This window comes from Zosterops lateralis, assembly GCF_965231275.1.
Source record: "Zosterops lateralis genome assembly, chromosome: 5".
NCBI lineage: Eukaryota > Metazoa > Chordata > Aves > Passeriformes > Zosteropidae > Zosterops > Zosterops lateralis.
The window spans coordinates 73,150,076-73,171,229 of record NC_139766.1 but is presented as its reverse complement, the minus strand read 5'-3'; the positions used below and the strand labels follow the sequence as shown (position 1 = coordinate 73,171,229).

The window sequence follows — 21,154 nt, the reverse complement described above, 5'->3', positions numbered from 1 at the left end:
TGTTGCAAACATCTGAGCGCCACACAGGAGAAGGTGGATTTTCATTTTAAAGTAATTTTATTTTACATTTCTCCAGAATTCTGAGCAGAACCGTCTGTATTACTGTAGGAAAACAATACAGATCACACAAGCTTATCCATCAGCAGTAAAACATGCCCTTCACACTGTGGGTGCACCTGTTCTTTGGAGCTCCCCTACAGTTCTGGCAGTTCATCTTTGCCCTGACAGAGAAAACTGCATGGTTTAAAGAGTGCTGAGCTAAAGAAGGATACATTAGGAGGCCCACAGATATAAAATAAATTAGAAGCATCTGTAAAAGTTTTTTTCCATATACAAAATAACTTTTGAGGGTAATTTTCTTTTTAGTTTTAATTAACAGTCTGTACACAGATAAACCTTTCACCAGAAATCCTTTAAAAATGCTGGTTTTACAAGGAAAAAGGAGCCACTGAACAACTCATCCTGCAAAGTCAAAACCCTCTCCTCAGTTGAGGGTGCCTGTCTTTGGGACCAGCCCTGCCGTGGGAGTGGACACTGCTGCTGATGAGCTCAGGGCCCCCAGAGCATGGAAGAACTAATCACCACTTTGCCAGCTAAATCAGAGCACTGAGTTCCCTGTCCAGTCCTTTCCTGAGCAGCTCCAGGGAAGGTGACTTCATCACCTCTCTGGGCAGCCCTTACCACTGCCTGACCATCTTTTCCATGAAATAATTTGTCCTAATGTCCAGCCTGAAGTTCCCCTGGTGCAGCTGGAGGCTATGACCTCTGGTCCTGTTGCTTGTTACCTGGGGAAGAGGCCACTCCACAACCTGGTTAGAGTGTCCTTGCAGGTAGACAACCCACAGATTATTTGCAAGTATATTCTAGAACATGTGGTGAACAAGTCATTCGGACATTTCACTGAGCATGGTATTTTCATACCCCTGGCCTGCAGAGTCTCCACAGCAGAAGTCAGAGTGATGCACTCAGTAGTCCTGTTTTGAGCTCGTCTGCCCAGGGCTGTAGAGCTCTGAAGAGTGAATTACAGAGTACACGTCAATGAAAAGGAGCACATACACAAGGCAGGTAACCTTGTACCAAGGAGATGCATGGTCAGGTTGCTATCTACAGCTTTTAGGATGTCAGATTTGTTTTGCTGCCTTGCTGTACTACTCTAAAACCTAAGGCAAGAAACTCTGCTTTAAAATGAAGATTATTACATTTCTAACTTCCCCCCACCATTAGCCGCCATTAGAACAGAGATAAGAATTACCAGCTTGTGCTGCTTCCAAAACCTTGTCCAAAAATAGATCACTGTGTCCTTTGGGCAGTCTCAAAAATCCACAGATTCTTCTTTCACCCTAGCTTTCAACATGTACAGTCAGGTCCCATTCCCAAGCCTTGTGTCTCGGTCAAAATCACAGACGAATGAAGTCTGTATTCACTTTCCTTGGAATCACTATTTGGAATCCATTCTGGTCCCATTCTCATTGATTGTATTTCTTTACATTTTCTCTTTTTTCTTCAAAGGAAATGCATTGGCAGTGCAAACACAAAGTAGGTATGATGAGACTCCTGCCCATCCCCCTTACCCAAACAGCAGGGGAGTGGCAGCACTCGGCACCCAGGGCATTGTCAAATCACCATGGCATTGCCAAAAGGCCTCCCAAGGTGTTATTTGCAGGCACAGGACTCCACTGTCATGTTGGGGTACACCTTCAGCACCACGTTTTTGTTTTCATCAAAGAATAAGATACTCAGAGAAGACATTTTGTCAGGAACACAGCAAGGTTCAGGAATGCCAGGGACGACTCCAACAGCTCTCACGATGCTCTGGATGGTGGCATGGTTGGATGGCTTCATGGCCTGCAAGAGAAGGACATGGCAGAATGTTACTGCACTCACACTGTCATGGACTTATGTACTCTACAATAGAGTTGCTTTGTTGAAGGGCCCTGTTGAGACCCCTCAGCTGGAACATCTGTAGCCAGTGGCAAGGCTGAGGAACTGAGCCTCCAAGACAGCTGTACTTCATACTAAAGTGGTATTTTTCTCCAGAGAAGAAACTTCTAAGGACAAAGTTTCTAAATTTATAAAAAGGGACATGCTTGGGTTTGCTCTAAACAGAAAGCAAATCTGCCTGGTGAGGTAACTGCTTGGTCATAAAACCAGAAACCATTAAGGTGCTCATAAAAAATAAAGAACCCACACGAAAACGAAAACCACAAATTTTTACTTCAAACCCTAAAATGCTTCCTGATCCAAGTATCTGTAGAGGAGATAGGTGGGCATGAAAAATGTACAAGACACAGCTTTTAGTCAGGGACTTTTGGTTTGGTTTTTAGAGTTATTTGTACATACACAATCCGAGAATCAAAACAGTTCAGTGTGTACCCCATCACATGCCACTGGGAAATATACAGAACAAGATAATTTTGGCCAAATGTTCAATTTGCAATTTTGCTGCAATGAGAGATGATTTGTTTCAGGGGAAAAAAAAAAACAACAGTCTTAAGGGTTAGACATGGACCTGCAAAAAGCGCAGGAACAGCTGTGAATTCCAGCTCTTCATATCGTTTGCACAGCACATTAGTACATGAAGTTTTAAGTCTCCATCCAAGCTGATCAAAGACATTTCTGCTGGTTTGTTTTGAATTCAAAAATACCTATACTCCTCAGCAGTGACAGCCAGGGGTTTAAAAACATGTTTTAGATAATCATACAACTCAAAATTTTGTATCATTTCTGTCTTCAAAGGGAAGTGAAAACTGTGGTAGCACCCAGCCATGTTTCCTTACTCAGCTGCTGGGCAACATTCTCCCCAGAGTAACTGGGAGCCCAACAGCTGTCCTGAGCCTGCTGATCATATGCCAAAAGGCAGAACACCTACTGAGATCCTATTTCCTATATTTAGTAGTACTAAAACTAAAATCAGGACTCCAAATACACCACGTAACATCTCCTCACAAACCTTCTCCTTCAGATGTGGAATCCATAGGCCCAAAATGCTAAATTGCACCAAACCAAATTCAGGCTAAGCAGCACTGAACAGATTTCAGCCATGGCCTTGGCTTTCAGTGGGAACAGCCTGGGCACATTCTGTCCTTAAAAGAAGTATCTCTGTTTGACTGGGTAGCATACAACAGAGAACATCCTCCGCACTGACCTCAGCACACGCTGAAGACACTCAGGTGCACCCTGGAGGATATCCAGCTTCAGCCAGTGGGAATTTAACGGTGACCAGAGCAAAAGCCAAAGTCCTGTGCTTCTCAGGAACCCCAAATCCCCTTGGAAGTACTAAACTACCACAGTGCCCTGCACAGGGGGTGAGTGAGGCCGCTGCCTGTGGGCCACTAATGCTTTATCCAGCAAGTGGTTGTGGACAATAGGCAGTTTGCTCAGGGGAGAGGAGGTGCAGGGGAGGCTGAGAGGGCCAGCAGGAGATAAAAATACTGAACTGCCTCCAAAGTGCCAAGCCTGTGAGCAAGCACAGCTGCAGTTGGGCCACACCTGCCAAGCTGCATGGCCCTCAGGAGCCTGGCTGCCCTGTGGAATGTCACTGCAGCTGCATTACAAGCAGGGTGCACAATGGCAGCTACAAGCGCTCATTCCTGACCAGGAGAGCATCTTCCTCGCCCACAAGCTCTACGCCAGGTCAGACTCCCAACACATGTGGGTCTGACATCAGTCAAACCAGCTAACTAGAACCAGGGCATGGGTAAAAAACATGCAAATCTGGAGGTGAGGGGTGGGGCATATCTGTTCTCAATTACCCAACAGGTTGTTAGCTCTAGGGGCTCACCTTCAGCAAGGGAACATTATGTACCCACAGGCACAGACTAGTCTGTTATTGCCTGAGGGTCAGGGTATCCTTCTGCAAACGCATTCTTAGTAGTAGCAGATTCTGTGATGCTCAGCTTTAAAGCCTGCCTCTGCAGCTGGAGGTAGGCAAGTCATCTCCTCCTCTGAGGAGAGGACCCCACCTTCCACAGCTTGCTTTGTCTGGGTGCCATCCCTTTTGGTACAATTCTTCCACCCATCGCTTTCAAAGGGTGACTCCATTGGCTCCTTAAGTCACTGAAATGCCACATACATTTTGGAGCCAGCTGTTGTGGCTTCACTGTGGCAGGAATAAAGACTCTGGAATGAAATTCTGCAGTGAGTCCAAGAGCCCTGCCTTTACTGATGTTTCCTGCAGGTGTTACTTGTGCATACCCCTCATTTTAGGCCAGCCTCAAATCCTATGTCCTACTCTCAAGTTTCAGCAGCCTCCAGGGGGTACATGTTGCTAAGAATAACACTGGACATTTGGAGCAGAGTTCATCTATCTAGGTCACAGGGCTAGAAGCACATCAGCCTCACCTGCTACTCATGCAACCAGCTCATACCAACCAGAGGACATTTTCAAAGTCAGTGGGCCTGGATCCATTGCTTTTGGATCCCCTTGGTCCAGTGAATCAGAAGTGATTTACTCAACTCTGTTGTTGATGGGAAACCCAACCATGCCAGCCCAGAGTTGTCTGCCCTTGGGGCAGCCTTGCCTCCCACAGTACACAGCTTGCCTGAAGTGTGTTATGCCAACTGCCTGTGGTGGGGCTCTGGGCTCCTTTCACGAACAAGTGCTGTAGTTTTCCATATCTGGCTTCTATTTTGTTTGTTAAACAGGCTAATAACAAGTTCACACATCATAAGCACTATTCAGGAAATGCTATGTGGCTATCTGGGTTCTGGATGAAAAACTAATAGCAAGTAAAGTTTTTTTAATTACCTTTGCAAGCTTATCTCTTTAGTAGATGTTCTAACCACTGCTCATTGCTGTGTGGGGCAAAGGCACCACGTAGATCCTAGATCCAAATCCATGCTGGCACTGGCTGCCTTTTACTGACGTGGGAAACAAAATGCCCAGTTTATAGTAATAGTGAAAAAGAATCAATAGAGACCATACCTTTGGAATTGGGAATTGGCATTCTCCTGAGCAGTAATAGGCATCAAAGGACTTAGGGGAAATAATCCACTCATTCCAGCCGATGTCTGCAAAATCCACCTTGAGATAGCGCCGGGAGCAATACCTTGGCTCGTTCCACTGCTTCCTCCTCGCCTTCTTCAGTGTTTGCTCATCAAACTGGAGAGTCTGGGTCTTCTGGAGATGATTCTTCCTCTGCTTTTTCTTACTCTTGGCCCTGTCTGCTAGCTGTGGCTGGAAGGCCTTGTAGGGTTTTCTGCCCTCCCATCTCTTGTCCTCACTGTACTGGTACTTGGCTCCTGGAAGCTCGTTATTCTGCAATGGCAACATGATGTTTGCAGAGCGTTTTCTCCGGCCATTATTGACACTGCTCCCCTTGTGGCTTTCTGGCTTGGGAAGCACCCTTGGCAGAGGCTGACGGTGTCCTTGCAAAGTAGAGACAACACTCTCTGGCTCTGAGATAGCAGAATCATTGGCGTAAATCAGGATGTAGGGTTCATAGGAGGAAGATACTCTTTCCCAGGGATGACGGCTGGTCAGATTCATTTTTATACTGATCAGCAGCTCGTTCTTTTGCTTTGCTTCATGCAGGAGTTGAGTGATATCCTTCCACTGCCAGGAAAGGATATCCTGGTAAGCAGAGGAGACATTTATGAGGAAATGCCCCAAGCTCCGGGTTGGGTGCCCTTCTGAAGGGAAGGTCAAAACTGAAAGACATATCTGAATTTCAGGTTTCCTGTGTCTGTGATGAGAACAGCCATTGGACTGGGAACAGTTCCACTTCACATGCAGCAGATCACCAATATAATAATACACTGAAGCTGACAAGACATTTTCAGACTCCGTGAGTGATGTCAAGTTAAAAACGTACATCTCCTGGCTTTCAGGGCTCCCTAGAAAAAGAAAAACTCACATAAGAATATGGGCATCTAAAAACATAATCCAGAGGGGACACAGGCTGCTCTGACAGCCTTTTGGCTAAGTCAGATACTGATCATGCCTGAAATTTCCCTCTAGAATTATCAGTTACACTGGGTACATTTAGTCATTCCATCTAAGACACTTCATCAATTTCCATGCCAGAGTTAGAAGGTATTTACTAATACAGCTGAAGGCAGACAGATGGTAGTAGAGCATCCTCAGCAGCCCAAAGAAAGCCAATCCAAAAACCAGATTTGAGGGGTTGCGGGGTGGCACACCTCCTTGTGTCTGTGTAGGGATAAATAAGCCAAGGACAACCCTTCTTATGCCTGGGATGTGCCTGTGCCAAGCAGGAGTGACACGGGGGACAGCACACTTTCCATAGCTGTAAAATCCAGGAAGTGGAGTTCACAGCAGGCACCATGTCCAAAGCCAGGGACAGGCTGCTAACATGGGCTGGTCTGGAAAACACATGGGTGATTCTAACCCCCAGAAGGTGCAACAGCAAGGCTCAAGAGGAAGATTTAATTTTTCTTTTAAACTTTTCTGTGGGCTGTGGTTATGTCCATCCTTCAGAGTAAGAGAAATATAGATCCAAATGTTAACTTGTAAAACCAGGCTGGTAGGGAAAACTCAGATACAGTATGGCTAAGGTATTGTCTGCAGCCCCCCTCCCCGCCCCCCCCAAAGGGTTGGAAACATTCTGACACATTAGGGAAATGAGGGCATGCAGAATTAAATGCGTTTTGGACAACATAGCATGTCAAAAGCCTCTCCAAAGGGTTAGTCCAAGCAATGACAAGCACAGAGATGGCCATGGACTAGGGATGACCAGCCACACCACTCCCACCCTCCACACAATGTAGAAGTCCCTTGCCCAGGCAAGTGAAATCATTATTTCCAGTACTCATCTTTCAGAAACTTTGACAATTTCATGTTCTATGTGACATTCAGTGCCTCCAGCCTGCAATATCCCAATGGCCAGTTCCTGGACATTTTTGGGTCATAATACTCCAATCAGTACATTAAAAAACAGGGAACTGGTCCCACTAGAAAAAGAGAACCCCCCTTCTCCCCAGCTTAGCAGATGCACTGCTTCATGGAATTATGGAAAAAAACGACGTGTTTTCTTCAGTGGAACTGGGCCAAAACAGTGGAAAGGCCAGATCATCTAAGGAAGACACCTTTGTTTACATGTTCAGCCTAATCTGACAGCAGAGCACATAGGTAACAACTTCCCAAGCATTGAAAACTCATGTACCACTATTACAAATGCCATGGGAACTAGATTTACTTGGAATTACATTTCACTTTTTCTTCCTCAAGCCAAAACCAGCTCTTGATTACGCTTGTACTAGGCATACGTGAGGACCTGATCTCTGCTTGATTTGTAACCACTAATGTAATAAGGTTAATATGTAATTTGCAGAGCAGTGAGTAGATCAGGAGCCAGAATTCATGGTGTCTCATGAGCATCTGTTTAAGAAGTTTATATTTAAATCATTGCTGTATGTTGAATGACAAGTTTTGACCTTAATTTTTATTACAAATGTCACTTTAAAAATCCTGCCTGTTCTAAACTGGCATATTGTCCTGAAAGACAAAAGAAACTACTTTTGTTCATAAAGAAATTCTGGACAGCATGGGGCAGACACAGAAGGAGTCTATAGTTTTGGTTAAAAGCTAAATTCCAGCAGCCACTTCTGGCCTGTAAATCTATGCCAAGACGAAACACTTGCAGTAGATGGTGCTATTTTCCTACACAACCATCTCCAAACTTCAGCAGCTCTTGAGTTCTCAGATCTTTCATCTGCAAAATCATTTTGAAAACAGTTACTAGTGGCCAGCACAGACATCTGTGGATTCATCAGATTCTGCCTCAAGAAAGAAGAAACCCAACTGCATGACCTGGGGTTCCATCAAAATTTGGCAGTACTGGGCCCAGTACATCCCTTGCGTGACACCAATACCTGACTCGAGGTGTGAGCATTGCACTGAAATAAGTGTTCCCTGGGCTAGAAATTACCCTTAAAAATTACAGACATGCCAAGGAAGATGCAGCTTTAAAATAACTACAAACTCATCTTTTGCTCTGGAAAAATTAATTTCAGTGAAACGAGACTTTGTCTTTTGGCTCATAGGCTCATTTTTCTGCTGGAAACCATTCCAGAGAATAAGTTTTAAGAAGAAAAAGGGAAAGAAAAAGTATGAGGAACCGAGCTATACACTGCTGCTTTTCAGACACCATGAGGCCAGATTGTAACTGCAACCTCTGCTCCCTTCAACCAGAAGTTACTGCCAGCCTGATGAGGAGTTTTTAAGACCAAGCTCTGCATGACAGAGCTCTTTTGAATTGCAATAGCTAAGACACAGCACCTCTGGACCATTAGCACTGTTCGCTTCTACAGCACTGAGCGCTGAAGTGGCAGCCAGGAGCTGGGCAGAAGGATACTTGACAAGCAGGACACGGTGTTGTATGTATTCATGTCATGTATAATTCGGAAGGTATGTACAGTTACATGGACAGGCAAGGGGTTTATCAGCCTCCATGGCCTGCAGGTATGTCTGTGCTCACCTGTGCACTCACCCCTTGCCCAAACAGCCCAGCAGCACCATGGCAAGCCTTGCACTGGGATAGCCCTGCTTCCTAGTCTCGTGCACAAATGACAGCAGGGCTCTCTGGGACAGGGCCAGAAGAAGGGGACAGTCTCTTCAGACTGAAAGCAGAAATGCCTGCCTTATTCTACATATGTACTGGCAGTCCCTCTTCAGGGTACCAGAGATGCCAGACTATTTACTAACAGCTCAAACCCAGCTCCTGGCACTACAGCTGAAGTACCTGTACCTGTTGGGTATAGCCCATAGAGGCATAGCCCATGCTCCCTCACCTCCCTGCACCAACCCACAGCTGCATGGATGGTCTGTGACTGGCATTAAAAAAGGATTTTTAAGGAAGTGCAGTAGGTCTGTCAACATTGACATCGCCAGCACAAATAGATTCCTGTCACAAGGGAGATTTCAGGCATCAATAAGCTGGAACGAGTCTGCTAACATGTGGTGTGTTTACCTTTATAAAGGATGCCCTGACATTTTTATGGACTGCCAGATCTATCCCATGGGTGAAAAACGATGCAATAATGAGGACTATGTAGTTATACAGTCACCATTAGCCATCATTTAAAGGAGATATTAAAGAGGTGCCCTTGTGCCAGGGCCCAGAAAGAAGTATGAATGTTTCCAGTGTAAAATGTTGTTCTCATCACTTCTCACAGCCCAGATAAAAAAGTTCACTCAGAGCTGGAAAAAGGACAAGTTCCTCAAAAGAAACAGATTAGGAAACCGGATTTTCTCTTTTCTCCCACCTTCCCTCTAATGTCCCTGCTGCTTCCTAGTTACCAATTTGTGTCCTGTGAAAAAGGAAAAGATAGGATGTGGTTCTCCCTTTTGAAAGAGCATAGGACCTGGTGCCAAACAGGTTTTACTAATTCTTTTAGCAAAACAGTTAAGATTACAGCAGCTAGCAACTTGATATAAAACAACAGCAACAGATTAAAGCTATCACTCACTTAAATAAAGAACTTATGTAGAAACAGCAACGCTGCATACTCAGGATGTAACTTACATGAGGGTTTCATGATATGAAACCCACAAATCTGCACATTGCACAGCATAAATGTGCTGCTCAGTGATCACTTGATCTCTTTTCTATATATTTTAAGCAGGAAGATCACAGCAGGTGTGAGAACTAAACACGACATCTAGCTAGAAGCTAGCACAAGCCAAGCAAGCTAAGGGGGTACATCCACAGTAGACACAAATCTGAGCAGGAGAAGAGCCAGCCTCACTCTTCCTCACAGCCACAATTCCTTGCACTTTGGCTGGTGGCAGCAGGATGGTTGGGTGAAAAGCAAATTGTGCACAGCCTGTCCTTGGACACCAGAGCTCCTCATGCTGAAGCAATGTGTTCTAGAAACAGGGACCAGCAGGGAACTGTGAACACAGGTCACTTATGTGCATGGTACCACTGTGAGACATACAGTGACAGAAGCCAGAAAATTCACATTTTGGGTCTGGTCATGAGAGGCCAACCTACATATCCTGCCCATTTGCCTCAGAGGCTTGCAGATTTGGGCCCATCTGCCCAAATCATAGCTTAATGTTTTTCAAGTTCCTAAAAACTACCAGGATGCTACTGCTTGCATTATATTTATAGGGGTGCAGCAAAAAAAAAAACACAAAAAACAAAAAACAAAAAAAAACCAACAACAACAAAACCACCCAAACCAAAGAAACATACAGAAAGGAAAAAAAGTCTCCTGATGGAATATTTTAAAAGCTCTTGTTGTAAAGAAACCCCAGTACCACTGGTGCTCAGAGAGGCCAGCATTTAGCTGGACTGATTTCCGCAGGCTGATAGCAGCAGGTGAGGTGCTGCTTTCCCTGTCCATGCTCCATTTCCCCTGTTTTCATGGGCACTTCGTACCACAACAAAGAAAGGCCTTTTGAAAGGGAGGAGAACATAGTTGTTCTCCACAAGAATTGACCTAGGGGCAGGTGTAATACCTGAAATTACTTGAACTTCAGTCAATAAAAAAGAGTTTAAAGTAATTTCTCATTGTATAGCTCTACTATAATACCATTAGGAAGACCTTCCAATTAAAGTCAGGACTCATTTGCAAGCCATGCTACTTTTATGATGCTAGGACTAAAAATGCTTTCAGAAACAAACACAAACCTAATCTGCATTCGAGGCTTTTATCGTTCCACTTTTTTTTTTTTTTTTTTTTTTTTTTTTTTTTTTTTTTTAATCTTTAGAGAACAGTCATGTACAGACACTGCTGCATGGACAGGACCACACCTTCAGTGTTCCCTCCAGTGTTCACCAGAACTGCCTGGTGCTCCATTGTGGCTCACAGATCACCTGACCTTCATCCTATGAGTCTCTTAAAGCCACAACAGAAAAAAAAAAACCAGAAAACCACTCCTGTGGCACCCACAGGTAAAGAACTGGAAAAGATCTGCCCAAAGCAACACAAGGGCTACCAGAGTCATCCCAGAAATGCTCTGCCACAGTGAGAAGAGCTGCCACAAGAAATCACAAGCTGAGCATCCCTTGACTCAAATACAGCAAAACAAATTAGACCAGTTAGTCCATGAGAGAGAAGAGTGCTAAAGTGTAACTAAACACTCTGTGAAAGATGCAAATCCTTACTGCACTCCTCATGGATTTCAGACCTGGGGCTTCTTTCCAGCTTTGTCCTTTTTCTGAGTAATTCAAACTGAACAATTATGCTCTCAGATAATTTAGCAAGATTAACAGGAAACAAATTTACCTGAATGAACATTCATCAAAATCAATGGCCAAAACCCCCAGCCCAAACAAGCAACTATCCAGCCTAGTTGTGATGTCTGGTGCACGAGAGCTTTCAGAGCATCATGAGATGGAGGCTTCAAAGAGGTGCCACACAGGGCTGAAGCTCTGGTCCCATCCCCTTGGAGAAGTGAGCCGCAGAAAGAGAAACTTATTTTTAACAGGTATGATGATGCTTGTTTTGATTTCTCAGTTTTAGCTGGGTTCTTGTGTTGGCTGTTGGTAACAGGGTGACAGCTGCCCCATGCGACACGACTGTTGTTTGACTAAAAACAGGGATGAGCTTCAACAAATCCTACGAGCTTTTGGTCTCAAAAATTTGTCTGCTGGGTTACCTGGGAGATTTGGGAAAGGCCTTTCCCGTGTGCTGCAGAAGAAGCAGAAGCCCCTGCAGAGGAAAAGCAAGGACAGAAAGGTTTCACAGCTACATTTGAGAGCTATGTTTCAGAAAAGGAAGAGTTTCTCTACTGAAAATGTCAGATTAAATTGCAAAGTTAAACTGCAAATGAAACCACTGAAGATTTGCTTCAAGATCTCTTGCTGTAGGAGGAGACACAGGAGGATTCTTGGGGAACTTCTGCTCCTAGCAGACAAAAAGCCGAGTCCCGAAGGGGCTGGCAGAGGGAATGGAAAAATGTGAAGGAGTAACAACATCACGTATTAAATTAACTGATGTGTACCATTAAGGACAAGGGGAAGCCGAAGGGAGACCAAAATTTGGAGCCAAGGAGTGCAACAGTCAAAGCAGCGGATCTAGAGACAAAGTACCTTGAAATGTGAATACTGCAGGATGTGCCATTTTCATTGCAGGACTTGTCAGGCAGTTGGGCCCAAGGAAGAAGTCAGAAAAAGCCTTTTCATTGCACCCACCACCCTGAGGAGCACCAAATATAAGGGCTTTCTGGAAACAGACTTTTCTGCCATCAATAACCAAACAAAAGAAGCTGCTGCTGCTGCCAATGGCAACAGAAAGGCAACAGCTAACTGGTTAAATCTTTTACATAAATACTTATTAAAGTATTGAAAAAAATTTTGAAACAAATTAGTTGCTTTGGCACTGGATCTGTGAAAGTATTGGAGGAGGAGGAAAGGGGTTAGCAAGCAGTGTGTTTATAGGACAGCTGCCACCCAACATCAAGTGAGAGTACAAATATAATCATAGAGATGGGATTTCAACCAACAATATTCTGCGTTTAGAATTACTTTAATCAGATATGTGTAACAGAGCAAATATTGCTCTTCTGGGATCATTAACAACCTCTCCTTTGGGGGGTTGCTGTAATGAGTGGGGTTGTTGTAATGAATATTACATCCTCCCCTTTTTTGGTGGGCTTTATTCAGTGACAGTCATGGACATGAGACTTCACACGGCAAACAAGTCATGTTAGAAAGCCAAGAGAGCTCTTCAGTAAGAGCAGCAGTTGGCGAGTCTTGGCTCTCAATCCTCCAAACACAGGGTAATTACCCCCTAAAGCCTCTCCTGTGGACAAATACACTTTCAGGGTTGAAACCTAAGACACCAAAGCCAACTCACTCCTCATTGTATTTGATCTGTGTACAGAGCTGCCTGATAAAATACATTGTTGCTTTTGAAGAAGCAAGGAAGCCTGCCATCCAGCTCTCTTTCCTGGGACTGGAAGGACTTGAAGCAAGTCACTGAAACTCAGAGAGCTCTCAGTTTTACGGATAGATGCTTGTCTAAGAAAAAGCCACTGGGTCAATGCACCTGTGTAATGAAAAGTAAGAGACTGGCAAATGGGGCTTCTGTGTGTGGCATGACAGCTGTCCCACACATAACAAGGTGTTGTTGGGGTGCAGTAGAGAGGGGAAGCACATCCCAGCAATGATCATCTTTGGGTTCTGGCCATTCCATTTAGCCCTCGTGGAGCTCACATGCACAAAAAACAGAAGAAGAAAAGAAGAGGATGAAGCACCAAGACAATGACTTCTCTTTTTGCTAGGACATGGTTGTTTTGAGATGCTGGCATGTTAAACACACACCCCACCCTTATGGAAAATGTTTTTACATTTTCACCCATCTACCTGTGCATGCCAGTGTGTAATCACAGAGTGATATAAGTGTCCCTTCCAAAGATGCCAAGACAAAGTATTTAGGACACTCAAGTCGTGCTTCAACTGAACCCATCTGCTACTGCCTCTCATTGTCAGTACTATCACCACTCGTCAACATGAGAACGCTGCAGACAGCGTGAAGGATCCCCAAACCATGTCACAGCTCAGTCACGCCCAAATCAGCCCTTGGCTCCAGCAGAAGCAACACGTGCAGAACTCCACTAAGAGGGGACTCCAGAGAAGATTGCTAATTACTCCACCTCCCTCGCATTGTACTCAGTCGTCATGATGACAGTGATGCTTGAGGCAGAGCAGAACCAGTAAGGCAGTAATTAAAAGTACAGAACATAGCGTAAAACACGAGATTCCCCACAGGAAGCGATAGTTCTCTAATGCTCTCATTTCTTCCTCCCATGAGGTCTCCGGACACTACCCCACCGATGCTCTGACGCCCGCCGCTCAGGGAACACAGAGCAGCCCCGCGGCCGAGCGCTCCCCATCGGGAGCCAAGCCCTGCCCCGACGGTGTCCTCCCTCTTCCCCCGGCCACGGTGCGCACTCACCTGCCGGCAGCGGGCGGAAGCCGCGCACCGTGTTGCCCCGGTGAAACCAGGACTCGGGGGGTGTCGGCGGGTCCTGGCTGCCGCGGTACTGCTCGTAGAGCCGGAGCATGTGCTCCGCAACTCTGTCCGCCGCTGGCGATCGCCCGGGCCGCCGCTGTCCCGGGCCGTCGTCACCTGCGGTCGCCCGGACGCGGCCGGCCCGCTCGGCCCCCGGCGCGGCCCGGCGCCGGAGCCCGACCCGGCGCGGCCGCAGCGCGTCCCCCAGAGCCAGGCACAGGCAGCCCCATCCCAGGCACAGGCACAACACCCAGCGGGCCGACGCGGCCATCCCGCCCCTCCGTCCCGGCGGCGGCGCCGGGGGACCCTCGGCGCGGCCGGGCGCGCTCGGGCCAGGCGAGCTCGGGACTGCGCGGAAAGCGGGCACGGGGCGTCCTCCTTCTAGAGAAGGAAAGAAAAGGGAAAAAGGAAAAAAAAAATAAACGAAAAAAAGCAGGGCGGAGGAAAGCTCCACGTTCTGGACCGCCCTCCCTTCCCGGCGGGGAGCGAGGGGTTTTATTCCCAGCTGTGCAGGTTGTTGTCGGGGGAGAGGTGCTACTCCCGGCACGGCCGGCACTCGTTCGCCGCGCCGCTCCCGGACCGGCGCAGCCCCGAGCAGTGTAGAGACCGGAGAAGCGCGGAGATCTCCCCGCCCGCCCTCGCTCCGGCGGGGGCGAAGTGCGGGGAGCCGCCACCCCAGGGGGAGCGCAGCGACGGGACGGAGGGAGGGGATGCTCTGGAAACTCCATCCCCCTGGGCGGAGGGCCATCCAGGCAGAGGACGGTCCCCTGCCCGCCTCCACCCAGTCCCTCCCAAAGGCTGTACAGAAACGTGGTGGCAATTAAAAAAATAAAAAATAAAAAAAATATCATCACGAGTCGCAGCGCACTGACCCTTCTCCCCAGGAACGTCTCAAGGCTTGGGCTGGGAGCAGAGCACTGTCCACCGCGGGCAGGTGGAAGCAGTGCTCATCGGGTTGTGCTGGGGTTCTGCTTGCCTCTCCTGAGTACCAGCCACACTCAGTGACCTTCGGCTTCCTCCAGGTCGGCCGGGACTGGCAGAGGTGCCTTCAGCAGCAGCATGGAGCCCGCGGGAAGAGACATACACCCAGAGAAATCCTGTACGGGAGGACTCCTCCACTACAGGAGGGCATGACAAGGTGTTCCTTGCTCTGCTGAAACAATTCCACGTGCCTCCTGCATTTGCTATCTTTCAGCACTAAAAGGACAGATATGTCTCACCTGTCCTTGCCAGTGCCATAGCCTCACACAACAGCCGAGCATATATGACACTGTCCCTTACAAAATCTGCTTTGCAACAAAAGGGTGCCTCATCTGTACATCAGGCAGGGAACACACGGGAGGCAGAAGAGGAGCCTTGCTGCAGTGTCACAGTTTATGAGTGTGCTGATTCCCACGATCAGCTTGGTTTCTAACCTGAAGAAGCAAGATAATAAGATTGGCCTACAGACCAGATGAAGCTCAGCACAGGGCATTCAGCTTTTCCATAGGCTACAGCAAGTGTATCATTATTCAGCCCTAAATAGAACATTATAACACATTATGTATTGCCTCTCAAACTACATTGAAATTAGGATCAGTAGCAAGTACTTTTATGCAGTTGTAATAAGCCCATCTGTAACTACAAGAGGTGCGTGCCCACCAGTAGGTAGAGAGGAAAGTGAAGATTCTCAACAGCAGAGTAATGATTTTTACATGCTCCTACATTTGAAGGCTCAGATAAATGAGCAGTGACTCACCTTCAAACAGTGCTGAGGCACTGAAACACCGAAGCTGCCATATGCATCTCCAAATACTATCCACAGATGTGGAAACACACACCATGTCACTATCGATGCAAGTAGTACCATTACCTCTACTTTTCTCTAGGTAAGAAATGAACATTATTTAGTGTGATATAAAAGTCAATACAAGTAAACATAAGAAGTTCATAATTAAAACATTAAGGTATGATTGGCTTTTTTGGACATAAGTAATAAAACCAATGGGGATCTATGCAGAAAGAAAACAAAATTATTTAAATTAATGGCTAAAAAATTCAGCACAAGCAGCAGTCCCTGGTTTATATCCATGGCAGGACTGTCAATCCCAAAGAAGAATTTTTATGCAACTGGAAATTACCATTTCGGTTTCAGTAATGTTTTTTCCTACTGTTTAAAGAAGCAACATAAAAAAGAAAACAAAAGCAACAACACACGACAGAGCTCTTTGAATAAAAACTGGTATAACTAAATCCTCTCCAATACCTACAGTAGCAAGCAATTTGCTGAAAGATGTGATCATCTGCAAATCTCCAACATATCCTCTCAGCAGCTTCCTGACTCTTGAGATCAGACCACTGTAAATGGAGAATTACCTGAGTTTTAAAAAATAAACCCTCAGGGACACCGTGTATCTGTAACACCATTCTCAAGGAAAGGGAGATTAGACAAGAACTATTCTTGGTTCAACATGGAAGCTCGAGCACTCTATGGCTGAACTTTTATTTAAAGTCTTTAAAGTGTTAGCAGAAAGCCCTGTTTATGCAAAATTTAATACAAATTTGGTTCCCAGAACCTCTTCCCAGCACTTGATTGCAGCTAAGTGTCTAAAATAGAAATTTTAGCCCTATACAATCCTGTTACAGCTAGAAAGGAGAGAGGAAGAGGACACTGGGTGTGAAACAGAAAGGAAAAAGTAACTTCTTGGGGCATTAGGAGACTTCTCTGAATTCCCCTTTTCAAGCAGCTGCTGCAGTTCTCTGAGCATGCTATGCAGGCACACATAGGATTTCAAAAATCCCTTGCTTTGTGAACTATCCCTGTGATCTCTCAGGACACTCATTACACAGAGTTCTGCAGCTTGCAAAGTTTAAAAACATTGCCCATTCCATGAAATTTTTAAATGTCACAGCCTTGTGAGCGCACCAACCAAACCAAACCAAACCAAACCAAACCAAACCAAACCAAACCAAACCAAACCAAACCAAACCATGTTGGGAGCTCCTCTCCACAGCCAACAAACTCTCACACCTGACCTCTAAGGGAACAGTGCTTCTGCGCTTCTCTGCTGTTCCTTTTCTGCTTCTTCCACAGAAGTGCTGCAAACCAGTTATCCAGACATATCCTGCCCTCTGGTTACAGCCAGCACAACTCCAGGCCCTATTGGGCCTGAGCAGTTTCATCCTGATCACCACAGTCTCCAGCCTGTGCAGCAACCTGGCCTTTTAATTCCTTAGCCCTGGGCAGACAGCAGGCTTCAATCCAAATTAAGTTTATTTAAATGGTGAGCAAGTCCTGCGCCATTTCAGGGCCAGCCTCAACACCCTCTGGCAGCCCTTTCAAAAGTGCTATTTAAAACCTCCACCAAAACTTCAAGGTTTTCACTTTTTCAGAGCTTGCCACAGAGTGCACAACCCAGTAACTTTGCAGTTACTTGTTCCCTTCACACAAGCACTCGGAAGTCCCAGGGAACAGGAAACCACAAATACTCCTTCTGGAGGAAATTAAATAATTACATATTTGCATAACAAAGTGATATTAGCAAAATCTGTTCAGCATGTGAAGGCTAACCCCACACTCATGCTATTTGCCTGGCTCTCAGCTGTTGTACAATTCACTTAGCATAGCAACCTCTGCTGCTGTGGCTCCTGCATCCAGCTCTCCTGGCTGTCATCTGGAGAATTCCCCACTGCAGCTCTATCTCAGCTGCCTCACACCAGCCCTCTGCACATCTGTTTGGCTGTCTCAGATGGGGCTTCTGTGTGCTCTGCTACGGCAGGGCTCCTGTCACCAAGTCTTTGGGTCAGTGACACCAGCTCTGTCCCAGCGGTGTGTTCCCAACCCCACAAGGTCACCCCCACTCTTACCAGACCCCCAACCCATGGTTAAGGTGTGCTGTCCTGCATCTAGGGACCTCGTCTCTTCTCCCTGGGGTCAATCTGCTCTGCAGGACCATCATATCCTGGTCTGCATCACTTCCTTGCATCCCTGACACACACACATTCCAGGTACACCAGGTACAAATGAGAACACTGAGCAGCATGTCATCCAGTAACGCTTGGAACCATGCTACCAATCCAGCAATGCTTGGAACCAAATTACCTGATCCAGCAATGCTTGGAACCATCCTACTGAGCCAGCAATGCTTGGAATCATGCCACCCAATCTAGCAATGGAACCATGCTCCATGGACCTCAACACACCACGCTGCCTCTACCATTATTGGAAACAAGGAGGCACACACTCCTTGAAACATTCCTGCTCATGGCCCCAGAGATATACACAGAGAACAGCCTTTCACAAGGCAGGCCAAGGTGGGAAGCCCAGAGAAAACCCCTTTCTGCACAGCCATTCCCTGTATCCCCTGTGCTGGCTTTTCGAGACTTGCCAGCTGGGCTGGGTGTTTGCTCAGGTGGCCAGTAGCAGCCTTCCCCCTGGAGGGGCCTTCCAGCCGAATTTCTTCTCTTGGGCCCTGGGATCACGTTTCTCTCACCACAGAGAACTTCTGTTGCAGGACCTGTAACAACTCTGCCTGGAGGCGAGCTGAGATAAAACACGCCTTGAGAGAACAACAGCCAAACAACAAGAACAACGTTCCCCTTCCGTGCAAAGCCATGTTCTGTACACACAGCTCATCTGCGTGGCCGCAGTCCGTTCAGCACCTGTGTTTTTGTTTTCTTTGCGGTGGGAACTGTGGCTTGGCCTGCACTGCTTGTCCCTGCCTGCCTCCCTGAGAACTGCCCAAAGGTTTTAGTCATCTGTAATCTGATTTCTGGGTGTGGAGAAAGGGAGTTAAGGGTACAGTTTCCCCAGCTGCCTCTTTCACAGATGGCCGAAAGGAGAACATCTAATAACCAAACATTTTGTAATAAATAATAACAACTCTGCTGTGAATATGCTGGTGGCTCACCTGGTGGCTCTTTGGCACCAATCTCCTGCTACTTTCCAGCTTCACTCTATGATCCAAAACAACCACCACAACAAGAGATCTCAGTGTTGTTGCAAGACCAAAGATCCAGATGCCACATGAAGAGAACAAAATTATGATTTTGGTGGGGTGGTGAAGAAATAGAAAAGAAATGAAAAAACATACACAGGCTAATACGACCTGCAGATGCACAGAGTTAACTGATGCACACAGTTCAGATGTGCTGGAAACAGACCTACAACTCTCCCCACCAGTACAAAATCTAGATTTCCAGGGATCCATGCCCAAAATCAGTTCCCTTATAGCAGCGTGCAAACCCTGTACCTGCAGTAAATGTCCCAATCTGTGACAATACCAGTATCTCCTTTCAGAAAAAAACTTAAGACACTTCCATGCACCTTATGTTTACCATGAGAAGTAGTTTTGGGCTAGACAGTTTGCATTTGTTTCTGCTAAAAAGCCACAGGGCCTAAGAATATACACAGGAAGCTTTCATGTGGTTATCAGTCCTTGGATCACTTCTCTCTTGATTGCTGTGTGTTTTGCATGTCCACTTCACTTGTGTCTGATCAGGGCTGAACAGTGACAAGATCTTGGGAACAACACCCAGTGACGTTTCAGGAAAATGGAGTGTAAGGCCACTAAGTTACTTTTTTATGCTCTGTCCTGTTTATCTAAGAAAATCAACCTTTCCTTTAGAATGCAAGCCAGACCACAGAAGGGTTTGGGGACAGATTTCCACTTAGGGCAGAGGCCAGAGCTTCCTCCAGTTAGTATTGGCAAAGGATTACAGAACATCACTTGGGAGCTTCCATTTTGTGGTAACGCTCAGGGGTCCTTGACTTTGGATGTCAGAATGGACACAACACCAGGAGAGCAGCTTGCATGCAAGCACAGGTGGGCAAGGAAGCATATGGGTTTCCTGAGCAGTCAGCAAAACTGTGAATTACTCCTGATTACCATTCCTTCATTGCAGATACCACAGTTCACATTTTGTCTCCAATGACACTCATTGCCCAAGTCAGCAATGATCAACCAGACTTAAGGCTTTCAGGTACTGTGATGGAGAAGCATCACAGTCTGTGTACTCTGCTTTTATCAAGCATGGTGTCCTTCTGAGACTGTGCAGAAGCAAACTGAGCATGACTGCCACTACACTAACTGGTGTTGATGAAGCATCTTCAACATAACCAGTGCAGCCAGAAAAGAACATCCTATAAGACATGGATGATTTTTATAAAAATACTTCCTTTTTACTAATAAGATCTAAGGATAAGCAGTGAAATTATTAATCACAAGACATTTCCATACAAAGGAAAATTAACTGGTATCACATGGGAGAAAAGATCAATAATCCAAAATAAGGGAAAATACAGCAATATTGAACAAGAACTTTTTACTGAAATACTGTTTTGTATGCAATCAAATTACTTGCAGATCTCAGCTGCAGCACAGGAGATGAGTAGATTCAGCTCAGAGTACTGAGCAATTTTTCAACCAAATGTTTATTCTAAGACCTTGATTGCCCAGACCTCACCAAGGATGTGGGAAATGCAGTTGCATATCCATTCTTCACTGGATCTTTGATTACTGACGTAGCTCAGACAGCAGAGCTTGAAAAATGTAGCCACAAAAGCCAGTAATTGCAGACTCACCCTGAGCTCATCAAGGGCTGTTCTCTGCCCCTTCCTGCTCCTCCCTCCCCTTAGAATTTTAAAGATGTCAGGTCTTTTCCAAATAACAGTTTTGGAAGCTTTAGGGGAAGTTTTCACAAAGACTTAAAGCAGATTCCCCCAGTTCCCTATCAGTTCTGGTTCCTGCAAGTTAATCTCAGTTCTGGTTCCTGCAAGTTAATCACCAAGAAACAGCCTCTGGCCTCCTGGGTGCAGGCATGGGCACAGGCTCTCTCTCACAGAGGCCAAGGCTGTGCCCTGCCAAGCATTAGGCACGAACTCTGCTTATGGCAAGAGGTGGCTCTCCAGAGATACCCTAATCTTGTCTACCACATCACCTCTACCGGCAGCAGCTGGCACCACAAGTAACTGCAGCACTGACTGGCACTGTGCATGAGGAGTTTGTCATCATTTTTGCTGAGTGTTGGGAAAGATGGATCAGGAACTACTTATGGATATGATTTTATTGTAAGAAATACTGCAGATGTAACATCTGTGAGTGAAATAGAAATGAAAGCTAGTTTCGAGATGTGATCATGGCAGGCAGGAAAACGGTGATTAGCTGAAGATGGGTTGAAAAGACAGGAAAACAAAGGACTCAGGAATGTTGCCTTTCCATCCTGCAAAGGCATCAAGTAGAAAACAGAT

At 46.1% G+C, this 21,154-nt stretch overlaps 1 protein-coding gene across 1 annotated transcript; it reads right to left on the bottom strand.

The window, feature by feature from the left end:
• Positions 1-78: 78 nt before the first annotated feature.
• LOC310909211 (bone morphogenetic protein 3-like) lies at positions 79-14,808 on the bottom strand. The gene is made up of 3 exons (XM_083860805.1): positions 13,870-14,808; positions 4,925-5,835; positions 79-1,845 (listed from the first exon to the last, which is right to left on the bottom strand). Exons 1-3 carry the CDS (start codon positions 14,672-14,674, stop codon positions 1,654-1,656), a joined length of 1,908 nt encoding a protein of 635 aa, XP_083716931.1. The 5' UTR covers positions 14,675-14,808; the 3' UTR covers positions 79-1,653.
• Between the last annotated feature and the right edge of the window lie 6,346 nt (positions 14,809-21,154).

Excerpts from the sequence above, each read along its gene's own strand:
- LOC310909211 (XM_083860805.1), bottom strand. The coding sequence starts at position 14,674 with ATGGCCCTCCGCCCAGGGGGATGGAGTTTCCAGAGCATCCCCTCCCTC. Across the intron at positions 5,836-13,869 it reads CTTCCGCCCGCTGCCGGCAG|GGAGCCCTGAAAGCCAGGAG; the intron begins GTGAGTGCGCAC and ends TTCTTTTTCTAG. Across the intron at positions 1,846-4,924 it reads GCCAATTCCCAATTCCAAAG|GCCATGAAGCCATCCAACCA; the intron begins GTATGGTCTCTA and ends CTTCTCTTGCAG.